This window comes from Nicotiana tomentosiformis, chromosome 1 (genome assembly GCF_000390325.3).
Source record: "Nicotiana tomentosiformis chromosome 1, ASM39032v3, whole genome shotgun sequence".
In the NCBI taxonomy this organism is placed as follows: domain Eukaryota; kingdom Viridiplantae; phylum Streptophyta; class Magnoliopsida; order Solanales; family Solanaceae; genus Nicotiana; species Nicotiana tomentosiformis.
Genome location: NC_090812.1, coordinates 1,380,345 through 1,396,444, shown reverse-complemented (window position 1 = coordinate 1,396,444; position 16,100 = coordinate 1,380,345). Strand labels below are relative to the sequence as shown.

The window sequence follows — 16,100 nt, the reverse complement described above, 5'->3', positions numbered from 1 at the left end:
GTTACGCCGTTCTACCTTGTCAATGCAAAAATAATTATATGGTCTCTGACACTTTAAACACTGTCCTTTATTCCACCGATCATTTGTCCTTTCCCGGTGAATTTGATTAATTATTTAAATCCACTGAATATTATATTAGCTACTTTAGTTAATCATTTAAAAAACAAACAAATGTTTTAAACACGGATTAGTAGAAAAATATTGTAGTTTCCAATATAGAAATGGTTAGGTTAGATTCCGGAACATGTTTCTTATTGTTGGAATTTCTTTTCTGCTAAAAGGATTCATCCCATTGTCTTTAGTGTCATGTTAGCAGACATCCGATATAGAAGAAGAATAATAGTATAACTTAATCGTGTTTATATTAAATTAATAGACATAAATGTGTTTTTGCACATAGACTTTTTTCTTACTTAATTATGATTAATCAGTGTATACTTTTATCTCATCAAATCGTTTAACTGGAACAAATTGATATGATTTAGTTTAAGTATCAACTGCGAGTAAATGTAGAAGAATTTTGTTTGGTTTGTAAGGATTGAAAGGAAGTAAGGAACAGAGGATCCTTCCGGTAATATTATGAAAATTTTATCGATCGGTCATGCTAGAGACATAAATAGTCATGAATAATTTAATTATAAGATCCTTTAGGATAAACTACGAGAATCATATTTATTCTCTTTCGTTTTGTTAATTGTTAAAATAATTGGGAAAAAAATGAGGCAAAATTTCATCATCCAGTCGAGAACAATTTCGGTGTTTTACTACGATAAAAATGTGCTCTTAAAAGGAAATATGTTACACCACATGATAAAAAACAACTTACAGATATAAAGAATTGCAGGACATATTTCAAATGGACTAAATTGAAGATCGCCATAACAGAAGTAGAAGAAGGATGTGACAACTATATATGTAACATAAATTCAATTCCTCTTCTTCCCTTTTTCATTGTTGCAATCAAGTATAGATTATATTTATACGGGTTTTACGCGTTAAACCACTAGTAGTTATACACCAATACATTTACAACACTTCTCTTACAATTTTTGAATATCAAAATTTATTTTATAATAGTATATATATATATATATATATATATATATATATATATATATATATATATATATATATATCAAATTTAACTATGGAAATAGGCAAAAGTTTTTTTTTCGAAAGTGAACAATTTTGTTTCAACCAAATATAAGTGTAAACAACTACTAGTTATAATTGACTCTAGAACTAATTCTCTTCACTAAGCGACGATCTATCTAATACACTTAAACGTCTCTATAATAATTTCGTCTGTTTCGATACTTTTTTGTTACTACAGTAAAATGTTGTTATAGAGAACTTATATTATAATATAACATGAATAATTGGTTCTAAAGAAAATTTGACCGTTATAATTGTTTACCCGAAAAATGGATAAAGTTGAATTTATACGTAGTTCCAAGGATATGTGGCGTAACTTAATACAAATTGTAAGGATAAATAGAAATATAAGTATGGATTGCAAAGAATGCGAAATAGATAAAGTTGTAAAGAAAATGTATCTTAGGGACTCAACAAGTAGAATCACTTTTAGAAACCTGAAAGAATAATTCTTTACTATCGGAGAATATAATATTTTTATTACAATCTATGCCTCACAAAAGCTTGCCCTCTCATAAATGATAACCATGCCCTTTATAATAGAGGGACCTTGCTCTAAGCATAATAAAAAAATACTCAGTGGGAGACCCATGATAAATCAGCTTTTTCACAATTTCTGCCAAGATTCTCGCTAGTGGGATTGCAACGGCTTTTGTCTGTGAGCTCGATCTTGCCCCGAGCCCTCGATCTTGGTTTGAGCTCGATTCTGACTCGAGCTCTCGATCTTGGCTCGAGCTCGATTCTGACTCGAGCTCTCGAATTGATTCGGGGTCAATGTTGGTTGGTCTCTGGATCATAAACATGATAGCTTTACTCTGCGTCATAGTTCGATTTGGATTGGAACTCGAAAACGATGTCTAACTCAACATGGATCGGTCCCTCGGGTTTGAGACTTGTTTGTTCCATCTTCGGAGTCTCAGTTCGATCGATCATCATTCGAACTCGATCGGACGTGCGAAGGACAAAATCTATTTCGACCGTATATAGATAGTCCCCTCGTTTTTCAGGAAGAATGTGGTGATAAACGATATGATTTTTTAACATCTCGATCGGATTATAACCTGACGTCCCCATCAGGCTCGATCATGACGCATGTGATAGCTGTCCCGTCGGTTTAGTCTTTCAAGGCATTTAATGTATGTCAGACGGTGGACGGCCACCGCTGATACTGAACCGTCATCGCTTAAGCCTATAAATAACCCTTCCTATTACCATTTAACACGTTTACATCTTCAATCTTCCAAATTTCCTAAGTCCCTTTTCGTATTTTTTGATTTTACCCGCAAATCTGTGATTTCCCAAAAGCTTCTCTTCAATTCTACCAAATCTTTGCCACTTTCTTCTATTCCTCACCTTTGAATTCAAAAATGGCGAAAACATCACAAACCATTCCTCAGAAAGAGAAGGCTTCATCTTCACAGTGTGCCGCCGATGAGACACCGGCAGAACCACGGCCTGAGAAGTGCGTTCCCGGAGTGTGTGTTCTTACTTTTGATTTTAAGGTCGATAAAGGTTCATCGGTCCCTGGCCGGTGTGAGCCGGTATCGAGGTACATGTGTTCGATAACCGAAAAGCACCTCAAACAGCTAAAGAAAGATTGTAATTGGGGTGAAAAAGAAATAATAATTCCTACTCCTGACGAAGATATCACTTCTTATGTGAAAGGGTTTTTGAATGTGTATACTTACCCTTTCACTTTATGTCCCCTCGATTCCGTTATTATTGACTTCTGTCATCAATACCAGGTAACCCTAGGCCAGGTCCATCATTCTTTATGGTGGATCGTTATCCTGATCCGATATTTTGTGAGCAAAATCGAGGGGATGTCGTTCACCCTCGACCATCTTATCCGATTATACTGTCCTCGACTTTTTCGAGGAGGGTTAATAAAACTTTAGCGTCGGGCTACCAAGGCTCTGTTCTCGAGCATTCACGAGGACAAGGATCGGGGTTGGATGGGCAGGTTCATTCGAGTGAGGACTTCGGACCTAATTCCAACTGAAAAGATGCCCTTTCCCGAGGAGTGGAATATGAAACGTAGTGTGATCCTGCTGTTACTTCTACTTTGTTCTTTCATTTCTTCTCTCATCGACACTCCTCCTTTTGTGATGTAGCGGTTCCCTGGATGCCCGGAGCAGTTCCTAATCTCAAGAACTGGGCACAAGCTCTTGTTTCGACATCCACATACGCCGAGCGCTCATGGCGTGATTTGTCAAAAGGTCGGTGGGAGGCCAAAAATTATGGTAAGCCCCTTTCTCGTACTCTTCGATAATTCGAACGAGGTGGTTTTCAAATGTTTTATTAATATTTTCTATATGCAGGTTTGGGTAAAGACACGATTTTGAGGCCCTTGTCCAACGAGGAAGAAATCTTGGCCTTTGTCCCAAAACCGGTGAAGGGAAATAAAAGGAAAAGAGCCTCCGTTCTCGAAGATCCAAAATTGAAGAAGAGGATGGCCCGTAAGCCGAACAAGATACTATTCCTTTGACCGTGGAATCAGTTCTGCGTCTAAGGGATGAAGATGAAGAAGAAGAAGAAAATGATGGGTCCGCGCTGGCAGCCCGAACGAAGAGAACCACTGATGCCCCATCGGTAGCTGGATCGATGATGCTACATGAGGCTCTGCCTCGAACTGAGGATATACCTGAGAAAGATTCGGGGTGGAATCCCCGAATTATCGGAGATCGGAGACGCATCTCATCGGAGCCAACGGATGGGGGATATGACTGAAGGGGCCCTCGAATCCCTTCGAACAGAAGAGAATGCTCCAGCTGATTCATTTGGGGCAGCAACAATCGAAGATTTGCCTACCTTTCCCGCTTTTTCCGCAGGGATAATTTGGGAAGCCCAAGCTTTGGGGGCCCTCGATCTAGACAGGCCTCACGATGGAGAGGATCCCTTTCGTGACCTGTTTACCGGTATCGAGGACGTTGCCGGTACTGGTGATGAATCAGATCATTTTCACGGGGTACGGCAGGCTTTGAATCAGGTAAGCTTTTAAAATTATTTTGTCGGTACTACCTTTATGTTTACTTTTTGTTAACTTCGTTTCTTGTTTCTTTGTAGGCAGCGGCAGTTCATCGAGAAGCATGTTCTCGATCCCAAAACGAGCTGCGTCGATACGAGGCCGACCTTCAACGGGTTACTGATGAGAGGAACTCCCTAAGACTTCTCTTAGGGCAGAGAGAAGATGAAGTAAAAGACCTTCTAGCTGAGTTGGCCAAGGCTTACTGAGATCAGACCGATTTGTCTGAGCAAGTAATGATACTTTTGAAAGCCTATGGGCTTGATAACGGAACGATGGCTAACGTTTCGGTCTCACAGCTGTAGCAAAAAATTGAGATATTCGGGAAGCTTCGTGTGGAGGTCGACGTAATAAAAGCGGAGTGTTTGCACTGGAAAGAAGGTATGGACCGCTTTGCGGCAGAAAAAGAAACTGCTCGAGCCCAGTTATCATCGGCCGAAACCCAACTTCAGAGAATGAAGGAAAAAGGCCTAGTTCAAGCAAGAAGAATAGAGGAGCTTGAGGCTCGGTTGGCCTCTGTACTTGCCAAGGCCGAAACTGATGCCGAAAAGGCAAAGGCCGATGCGGATGCACTCGTGGCCGTCTATCGGGCCGATGCTGAAGCTACCCAGGTTCAAGTAAGAGAGGCAGCCGAGACCGCCGATACTCGAGCACATCGGGTCGCCGAACTAGCTAAGTGCCGATCTCGAAGGGAAACCCTCGATGAGATCCATGATGGTGGTTTCGATCTCGATGAAGAGATAAAAAGGGCGAAAGAGCTCGAAGCCGATACTGAAGCTCTGGTTTCTGATAGCGATGATAATGATGATGAGAGCAAGAGCGGATCCGAGAACGGAGGGTGGGGGGCGATAAAGAAGAGACCGCTCCTGAGGATGACCAGGAAGTTTAGTCCTTAGTTTTTATGTTGTAATCAACCATGTAGATAATTTTGTATATTGATAATTCTGCCGACTTGCTTCTGTTTCGTGAAGATTTTATTCATGCCTTTATGAATGTTTTTACAAGGATCTAAACAACTTAATCGAATTTGGACTCGTAGTCTCTATGATTGATTGAGTGTTTTTTCAGACTTGAAGTGATGTAGCCCTTAGGCTTATTAGTTGAGTCAATGATTCGAACTCAAAGAAATATATCCCATAGGCGTAATGGTCGAGTGAGTGCTTGCTCAAACTCGAAATAAAAGTAGCCCGTAGGCTTATTTGTCGAGTGAACGATTCGAACTCGAATTAATGTAGCCCGTAAGCATAATGGTCGAGTGAGTGCTTGCTCGAAATCGAAATAAAAGTAGCCCGTAGGCTTAGTCGTCAAGTGAATGATTCGAACTCAAAGTAATATAGTCCGTAGGCGTAATGGTCGAGTGAATGCTTGCTCGAACTCGAAATAAAAGTTGCCCATAGGCTTAGTCGTCGAGTGAATGATTTGAACTCAAAGTAATGTAGCCTGTAGGCGTAATGGTCGAGTGAGTGCTTGCTCGAACTCGAAATAAAAGTAGCCCGTAGGCTTAGTTGTCGAGTGAATAATTCGAACTCGAAGTAATGTAGTTCGTGGGCGTAATGGTCGAGTGAGTGCTTGCTCGAACTCGAAATAAAAGTAGCCTGTAGGCTTAATGGTCGAGTAAGTGCTTGCTCGAACTCAAAATAAAAGTAGCCCGTAGGCTTATTAGTCGAGTGAACGATTCGAACTCGAATTAATGTAGCCCGTAGGCATAATTGTCGAGTGAGTGCTTGCTCGAACTCGAAATAAAAGTAGCCCGTAGGCTTATAAGTTGAGTGAATGATTCGAACTCGAATTAATATAACCCGTAAGCGTAATGGTCGAGTGAGTGCTTGCTCGAACTCGAAATAAAAGTAGCCCGTAGGCTTATAAGTCGAGTGAATGATTCGAACTCGAATAAATGTAGCCCGTAGGCGTAATGGTCGAATTTATCTTAATTCTGTTTGCGTAATAAATCTCCAAATAGAGGAATGTTTCTTGGGTATAAGATGTCGGTAAAGAGGAGAACTTTCTTTGCAAGTCACTACACATGTGTTTATGTTTCGTGCTTGGGTTCGGGCCAACTACATGAGCATGGTTCGTTTTGACCATTTGGCTCTTACAACTTTTCCTATTGGAACCCTGTTGTTGCGAAATAACTTTCTTGCATCTGAACTTGATACATTTGAGGGCCTAATGCCCCCCCAGTATTCGAGGTCGATTGTAAAGAGGCCTTGGATATTGTTGTAAGTGCAGCACGATCATTGGTTGCCTCGTTAAAAACCTTGCCAAAAAATCCCTTTGGGATAAAACCGGTCTAAGGGAAAAAGAGTGCAACGCGTGCTTTCAAATCTATGGCTTCGTATCGAAGGATCCATCTTAGCTCCTGATCGGACTTCTGCAGGGTCAGTTTTGAAATGTAGATGAATATGGAGGGGTCGTACCTTAGCAGTAGTATCGTTTTAGATGTGACACATTCCAATTGCCTGATAGTTGTTTGCCGTTTAAAATACCGAGCCTGTATGATCCCTTTCCGACGTTCTCGAGAACCTGATATGGTCCTTCCCAGTTCGGTCCTAGTTTTCCTTTGTTTGGATTTCAGGTATTGAGGGTGACTTTCCTTAGCACTAAGTCCCCAGGCTTGAAATGGCAGAGCTTGGTTCTTCGATTATAATATCTTTCGATTCATTGCTTTTGGGCGGCCAATTGGACGAGAGCAGCTTCTCATCTTTCGTTCGATAATTCGAGGCTAGTGTTCATAGCCTCGTTAGTTGATTCTTCTGTTGTGTATCAAAATCTGGCACTGGGTTCACCGACTTCGACTGGTAACAATGCTTCGTACCTATATACTAAGGAGAACGGGGTTGCCCCCGTACTGGATTTTGACATCGTTCGATATGCCCAAAGGACTTCGGGTAGGATTTCTCTCCACATTCCTTTAGTGTCTTTCAGCCTCTTCTTTAGGTTCTGAATGATGGTTTTGTTAGTTGACTCGACCTGTCCATTCCCACTGGGGTGATACGGTGTTGATAATATCCTTCTTATTTTGTGATCCTCGAAGAATTTCGTCACTTTGCTGCCCACAAATTGTTTCCCATTGTCACATACTATTTCGGCGGGGTATCCCGAATCGACATACGATATGATCCCAGATGAAGTCTATAGCTTCTCTCTCTCTTACTTTCTCGAACGCTTGTGCTTCGACCCATTTAGAGAAATAGTCAGTCATAAATAAAATAAATTTAGCTTTACCTAGTGTCCATGGCAGAGGGACGACGATATCCATTCTCCATTTCATGAATGGCCATGGGGATAGGACTGAGTGAAGTTGCTCTCCGGGTTGATGGATCATTGATGCAAACCTTTGACATTTGTCACATTTTCGAACAAATTCCTTCGCATCTTTTCCCATATCGATCCAATAATACCCTGCACTGATTATTTTTCGGACTAATGGATCGGCATCGGAGTGATTCCCACAAGTGCCCTCGTGCACCTCACGTAGGATGTAAGCGGCATCTCCTGAACCCAAGCATACTGCTAATGGTCCATCGAATGTCTTTCGGTAGAGCCCTTGACTCTTTAGGGTCCAATGGGAGCTTTCCGCTTTTTAAGTATTCAATATACTTATTTCTCCAATCCCAGTTTAAGCTCGTAGAATTTATCTCGGCGTGACCTTCTTCGATCACGGATCTTGAGAATTGAACGATAGTCCCCGAGCTCAAGTCACCTTCCTCGACTGACGATCCCAAATTCGCAAGTACATCAGCCTCACTATTTTGTTCTCGTGGAACATTCCGTAAAGTCCATTATTTGAAATGGTGCAAAATGACATGTAGTTTGTCTAAATACCTTTGCATTCTATCTTCTCAAACTTCAAAGGTTTTGTTTACTTAACTTACCACTAGCAAAGTGTCACATTTAGCTTCAATGACTTCTGCTCCCAAGTTTTTAGCTAGCTCGAGACTTGAAATCATGGCCTCATACTCGACCTCGTTGTTAGTCAACCTGGTAGTTTTAATAGATTGCCTAATAGTATTACCCGTGTGTGGCTTTAAAACTATACCTAGCCCGGACCCCTTCATGTTCGAAGCCCCGTCCGTAAAAAAGGTCCATACCCCCCGATGATGTACCCGATTTCAACAGTTCTTTTTCAACTTCGGGTACGAGGGTTGGCGTGAAATCGGCCACGAAGTCTGCTAAAATTTGAGACTTGATGGCCGTACAGGGTTGATATTCGATATCGTATCCACTGAGTTTGACGACCCATTTAGCTAATCGGCCTGATAGTTCAGGCTTGTGCAAAATATTACGAAACGGGTAAGTGGTTAATAAGCATATGAGGTGACATTGAAAGTATGGTCGTAACTTTCTAGAGGCGCTTATCAGTGCAAGTGTCAATTTTTCTAGGTGTGGATATCTAGCTTCTGCTTCTCCTAAGGTTCGACTTATATAATAAATTGAAAATTGCGTACCTTGCTCTTCCCGAACCAGGACATCGCTTACTGCGATTTCTGATACTGCCAAGTATAAGCAAAGCTTTTCGTCTACCTTTGGAGTGTGAAGTAGTGGTGGGCTCGACAGATATTGTTTCAGTTCCTTCAATGCCTGTTGGCATTTCGGGGTCCAAGCGAAATCGTTCTTCTTTTTGAGTAGGGAGAAAAAATTGTGACTTCGATCTGATGATCTCGAAATGAATCGTCCTAGGGACGCAATTCATCCCGTTAGCCTTTGTACAGCTTTTACGCTGTCCACGACAGTGATGTCTTCGATGGCCTTGATTTTATCAGGGTTAATCTCGATTCCTCGATTTGACACCATGAAGCCGAGGAACTTGCCCGAACCGACCCCGTAAGTACACATTTCGAGGTTGAGCTTCATGTTGTATTTCCTCAAAATCTCGAACGTTTCCTGCAAATGGGTCAAATGGTCCTCTGCGCGCAGGGACTTAACTAACATGTCATCAATATAAACTTCCATTGATTTACCTATTTGCTCTTCGAACATTTTATTTACTAGGCGTTGGTAAGTAGCCCCTGCATTTTTTAGCCCGAAGGGCATCACATTATAACAATATGTTCCGTATTTGGTGACAAATGAAGTCTTTTCCTGGTCCTCCAAGTTCATCTGGATTTGATTATACCCGAAATAGGCATTGAGAAAAGTGAGGATCTCGTGACCGGCTGTGGCATCGACATGCGATCGATGTTAGGTAGCGGAAAAGAATCTTTGGGGTATGCTTTGTTTAAATCCTTATAGTCCACACACATTCTAAGTTTGTTTCCTTTTTTAGGCACTACAACTATGTTGGCTAACTATTCGGGATATTTCACCTCCCGAATGGACCCTATCTCAAGAGGTTTGGTTACCTCGTCTTTTACGAATGCGTGTTTTACCTCGGACTGGGGTCTTCTCTTTTGCTTTACCGGTCTAAACCTAGGATCCAAGCTTAGCCGATGCATCGTTATGTCCCGTGGGATCCCTGTTATATCTAAATGGGAGCAAGCAAAGCAATTAATGTTATCGACAAGAAATTGAATAAGTTTCTTCCTGAGTTCGGGGATCAACCCTGTTCCCAGGTATACCTTTCGTTCGGGCCAGTGCTCGATTAGTGTGACTTGCTCCAATTCCTCAATCGTTGATTTGGTAGCGTCAGAATCATCGGGTACCACGAAGGATCGAGGGATCCTCTGATCATCATCTTCTTCGGACTTTTGGTTATCTGGTCGGGTCAAAGCCGATGTCTGTGATTGCTATTTGGTATCTCGTTCCCTTTCTGAGCCCGATCCCTCTACTGGCAGAGACGATGATATTGATTTCACTTCCTCGATGGCGAACATTTCTCTTGTGGCTGGTTGTTCTCCGTACACTGTTTTGACTCCTCTCGATTTTGGAAATTTGAGGACCTGGTTTAGGGTCGAAGGTACAACTCTCATGTTGTGGATCCATGGCCTTCCGAAAAGGGCGTTATATCTCATGTCGCCTTCGATTACGTGAAACTTCATTTCCTGGATGGTTCCGTCCACGTTTATTGGTAGAATTATCTTGCCTTTGGTGGTTTCACATGCCATATTGAATCCGTTTAGAACCAGGGTTGCAGGTACGATCTGGTCCTGCAGGCCGAGCTGTTCTACGACCTTCAATCTGATGATGTTGGCCGAGCTACCTAGATCAATAAACACACGCTTAATTTTAATTTTATTCATGAATACGGATATTACCAGTACGTCGTTATGAGGTTGTATGACTCCTTCTGCATCTTCATCACTGAAAGACAAGGTTCCTATGGGTGTGTAATCTTGAGTTCGAGATCGCTTTTCTCTCACAATCGATGTCTAAGTGTGTTTAAGCACTGGTCCCTGAGGGGTATCGGCGTCGCCGATGATCATGTAAATGACGTGCTGTGGTTCTTCTTGTTCGTTTTGCTTGCCGAAGTCCCTGTTTTTAAAATGGTTCTTCACCCTATCGCTTAAAAATTCTCGAAGGTTCCCTTTGTTGAATAACCGGGCTACTTCCTCTCTTAGTTGCCTGCAATCTTCCGTTCTATGGCCATGTGTGCCATGATATTCGCATATTTGATTGGGATTCCTCTGGGCAGGATCGGTCTGCATGGGTCGAGGACAATTAGTGTCTTTGATGCGTCCGATAGCCGATACGATGGTGGGTGCATCAATGCTGAAATTATATTTTGATAACCGAGGTGCTTCCTTAGATCCGGCAGACCTATCGAAACTACTTCTGTTTCCTCGGGACCCTTGACCTCAATCACTTCTTTTGTTATTTTGCTTGAGGTTATGTCTCGATTCACTGACTTTGTGGCTTCCGTTGTACGGTCAGTATCGATCCCCAATTGGACCCAGTTCTCGATTAGTATCCCTTCGAATAGCGGGTTCAGACCCCAATTGATCGTCTTCGACCCTAATTTTTGAGTGGTACCGATTGTGCACGTCAGCCCATGTGATGGCTGGGTATTCAATCAGGTTATGCTTTAACCGCCGTGAAGCCGTCGAACTTTGCTCTTTCAAACCTTGAGTGAAAGCCTGAACAACCCAATCGTCTGTGACCGGTGGCAAGTCCATTCGTTCCATTTGAAAACGAGATACGAACTCCCTCAGCATCTTGTTATCCTTTTGTCTTACCTTGAAGAGATCTGATTTTCTTGTTGCGACTTTTATAGTACCGACATGTGTTTTCACAAAAGAATCTGCTAGCATGGCGAACGAGTCAATGGAATTTGGCGGTAGGTTGTGATACCAAATCATTGCCCCCTTCAAGAGGGTCTCTCCGAATAGTTTTAGCAGCACAACTTCGATTTCATCGTCTTCTAAATCATTGCCCTTGATGGCACATGTGTAAGAAGTGACATGCTCGTTCGGATCGGTCGTTCCATTATATTTGGGAATTTCTGGCATACGAAATTTTTTGGGGATTGGTTTCGGGGCTGCGCTCGAGGAAAAGGGTTTTTGTACGAATTATTTTGAATCCAACCCTTTTATCATTGGTGGAGCTCCCAGGATCTGATCGACCCTAGAGTTATAAGTTTGTACTTTTTTATCGTTGGCTTCGACTCGCTTTGTGAGTTCTTCGAGTAATTTAGCAATTTCGGGAGTAGTCCCTGATTCTTGCTCATTTGACTTCCTTATGGCTGGTTCTGTTCTGTGGGTGATTTCTCGGGGTGGATTGGGCTCCGGCCTGCTTTGTAGCTGGGTTTAGCTCTGTAACTGAGCTATTGCTGCCTGTTGGGCTTGCAACATTTTGAAAATCATACGCAAGCTAACATCGTTTTCCTCAACGTTATGAGTGTCTCGAGCCGCAGACCGGGTGCCACCATGGATGCTATTCTCGGGTTCAGCATGTAGGTTCGCCTCAATGGCTACATGCGAATTGATATCAATTGGCGCTCTGATTCGAGCTCCAACGGTGTTCACAAGTGGTCTTTCTATACTGGGTGTCAAGTTGTTATTTTCGTCTTGAAGACCGGCCCCGTTATCGATCGGTGAAGCCATTTGATTGATGGTTATTCGTAGTTGATCCGAAATTCAAGATATTTTCGGAAATAAGCGCAAAACACAATGGCGTGTTTTTTCAGATTCGTATCAAATAACCATTGTTATCCTTGGCCCCACGGTGGGCGCCAAACTGTTTACCCGAAAAATGGATAGAGTTGAATATATACGTAGTTACAAGGATATGTGGCGTAACTTAATACAAATTGTAAGGATAAATAGAAATATAAGTATGGATTGCAAAGAATGCGAAAGAGATAAGGTTGTAAAGAAAATGTATCTTAGGGACTCAACAAGTAGAATCACTTTTAGAAACTTGAAAGAACGATTCTTTAATATAGGAGAATATAATATTTTTATTACAATCTATGCCTGACAAAAGCTTGTCCTCTCATAAATGATAAACATGCCCTTTATAACAAAGGGACCTTGCTCTAAGCATAATAAAAAAATACTCAGTGGACACCCATGATAAATTAGTTTTTTCATAATTTCTGTCAAGATTCTCGCTAGTGGGATTGCAACGGCTTTTGTCTGTGAGCTCGATCTTGCCCCAAGCCCTCGATCTTGGTTTGAGCTCGATTCTGACTCGAGCTCTCGATCTTGGCTAGAGCTCGATTCTGACTCGAGCTCTCGAATTGATTCGGGGTTAATGTTGGTTGGTCTCTGGATCATAAACATGATAGCTTTACTCTGTGTCATAGTTCGATTTGGATTGTAGCTCGAAAATAATGTCTAACTCGACATGGATCGGCCCCTCGGGTTCGAGGCTTGTTTGTTCCATCTTCGAAGTCTTAGTTCGATCGATCATCGTTCGAATTCGATCGGACGTGTGAATGCCAAAATTTATTTCGACCGTATACAATAATGAAGTACTTTTATCAAAGATAACTATTATAGAAAGGACTGACTATAACATAATTAAGCAAAGAAAAACCTATGTCTAGACAGGGAAATAGACTGAAGTTAATAAAATAAATTATGAAACGAAACGGGATTCCTTCAATCGTCGTTAATTCGACTACAAAACAGAAAACCTTTGAACCTATAACCATTCAATTTTGGCAACTAAGAGCCCGTTTGGACATAAGAAATATTTTTATTTTTTTTAAAAAAATTACTTTTTCGAAATCAGCGTTTGTTCATAAAAATTTTAATTTTCATTTGAAAATGTCTTTTGGAAAATTTGAAAATTTTGAAAAATTTCAAAAAACTGTTTTTGAAAATTTTCAATCAAATCACTCACCAAACTTCAAAAACAACCCAAAATTATATTCATATCCAAACAGAAATTTCAAATAATATTTTCACTTAAAAATAATTTCTCCTGAATTTTACAATTCTTACGTCCAAACGCCCACCAAGACTGCTTCATATTTTAGAAAAAATTTCTTCCCTAACATGTTAGTTTTAGGCAACCTTTTTTTAAGTACTCCGTTTGTTTACACAATAATAATAGCGACTACTCAAACTAAAACTCAACCGGTCTCTGTTCCCTCATTTTCACGTCTGCGTTGATTCATTCCCAATTTATTACGATACCAGCAACTTGGCCGCCCACTTGTTATTATGTCCTCATCTTTTATATAATTATTATAAATAAATTTATAAAAAAAATCAAATAACAAATTGCCTCGACACTTCGACCAATTTACGACGATATGCCACTCACGGCCACAGAAATGATACGGTCACCGAGTTTGCTTTTCAGAGAAAATGATACGAATTGTAGCTGATTAAAAGTTCCATTTCATTATTTAGCTCAATAACCAAACAAGGACTAAACGAAGAACAAATCAATTGCTAAGCCACAATCTTTCTGTTGCTATCTTTCAATAATCGAAACAGAAAACGAACATTGGAAAAATAAATTAAAAAGGGATTTAATTCTTCAGTAGCAATCCACAGAGGGAGTTAAATTTTCAACACAACAAATTCACTTCAAATTTTATATAAATATATATATATTTTTTCGAATTTCTCTCGATATTTTGATGTTCGTAGTGCGTCTCTCCCTCTCTCTGAGACGAGAATAACAGCAGTAGCAGAGTTATGGAGTTTGCAAATTCGGTATCTCCATAATTCATCATTTGAAATTTGACGATAAAGGTAAAAAGGATGCGTTTTTACGTGTTATCTTTCCCTTTAAACCTTAATGATTTTCGCTGCTTTGACGACTGGATTCTCCCTCGCGATCGCGTCTCGGCCGGCGGATTTGTAGTCGTAGCTACAGTCATGACGATCGGAGTACCGGTGTTCACCGCAGAACAAATCGCCGCACCGGCACCGGAATCCGGTCAATCCTACCTTCCTCCGACAGCCTGAGCAACGATTCACCTCTCTCTTAGCCGGCGGAACGCTTTCCTTCATTTTATCCTCCTTTACCGTCAGATGTTGACTCGTTCTTTCCAGATCGGACTTCCTCTCCGGCGACGATCTCAACAAGCTAAATCGAGCCGATCTTTCAGATCTAGCCAATTTCTCAGCGAACTTGTGAGGAATCGTGACCACCGACCCCGTCGGCGAGCTGGCGGAAGTTGAGGTAGCAGCGGTGGTGGCGTTGAAGCATTTTTGACACATATTGTTGGTGGCTGGATTTCCGGTGACTCCGCAATTATTGACGCAAAGCGTTATCGTTTCAGGTACGGCCTTGAACTCCGTCTCTTCTTTCTCCGTTCTCTGAGCCATTTTTTCACTTTTTTTTTTTTTGTGTGGGGAAAATTAAATTAACAAACAACTCGATTTCCTTGCTTCAATATAGAGAGAAAAAAAAATGAAACTTGTAGAGAGAGAAAAGGAGAGAGTGGTTTGTGGTTTAGTTTGAAGAAGAAATGGGAAGAGGGGGAGGGGAAAAGGAGGTTTTAAGGAGGAAGAGAGGTCGGTAATGGCGATTGAATAATGGCCTCATTGGATACGCGTATCAGGCAAATTGTGGTGTGGGGTGATGGATTGACGATAATGCCCCTGAGGATTTATGGGTTAAATTATGGGAAATTTGGTGGGTTGAGGACTTGAGGTTGAGGGTGAGGTGGTTCTAGATTAGGTCTGACGTGTTATTTACTTAATCGTCACCTTTGGGATATAGTTTTTTTTAATAAAAAAGTAACACTAGTTTCTTTTCTTATTTGTGTTATGGTGACCTCTTTATTTTAATGGATTTCTTTTTACTTTTTTTCGGAATAAGTGTTGATTTTCTATTTTAATAAAAAAAATTCCGAAATAAATAATTTTTTCAGAATTTTTTACTTTTTTCGGAATAAGTGTTTATTTTTTATTTTAATAAAAAAATTCGAAATAAATAATTTTTTCGATTTTTTTTTACCTTTTTCGGAATAAGTGTTGATTTTGTATTTTAATAAAAATTTGCGAAATAAATAATTTTCCGAAAATTTTTTACTTTTTTCGGAATATGTGTTGATTTTGTATTTTAATAAAAATTTTCGAAAGAAATAATTTTTTCGGATTTTTTTACTTTTTTCGGAATAAGTGTTGATTTTGTATTTTTTTTTTAAAATTTGGAAAAATATTTTTTCCGAAAAAATAATTTTGTCATGCTGAATTGCTTAGGTGGATGGCCATGTAAGCAAATCTAACACAGTTGGACTGCCATGTCACCTTCAATGGCAAGACTAACGTTTTAAGGGCATTTGTGATCCAAAATATAGACGGCAGAGATATTTTTGGTACAAAAAATAAACGGAGAGTATTTTTGAGCTATTTCAGATAGTTCAAGGGCATTTTTAGCCCTTTTCCGTTTTTTTTTATTTTGTTAGTTTTAATTTTTTTTAATCTTTTTGCTGGAATATTTTTTACTTTTACGATATATACTCGTACTTTTTTATTAATTCTAAAAATTACTGAAGTCTTCAGTTATGGTAAAAAGAAGATAAAATACTTACGGGAATTAAATCTTGCACATATATAATAAAAGTTACTTTAAA

At 40.3% G+C, this 16,100-nt stretch overlaps 1 protein-coding gene across 1 annotated transcript; it reads right to left on the bottom strand.

Moving 5' to 3' along the window:
• Nucleotides 1–13,885: 13,885 nt before the first annotated feature.
• On the bottom strand, nucleotides 13,886–15,044 carry LOC104088864 (zinc finger A20 and AN1 domain-containing stress-associated protein 5). The gene has a single exon (XM_009593612.4). The coding sequence runs from the start codon at nucleotides 14,845–14,847 to the stop codon at nucleotides 14,305–14,307; it is 543 nt and encodes a 180-aa protein (XP_009591907.1). The 5' UTR covers nucleotides 14,848–15,044; the 3' UTR covers nucleotides 13,886–14,304.
• Nucleotides 15,045–16,100: the final 1,056 nt, after the last annotated feature.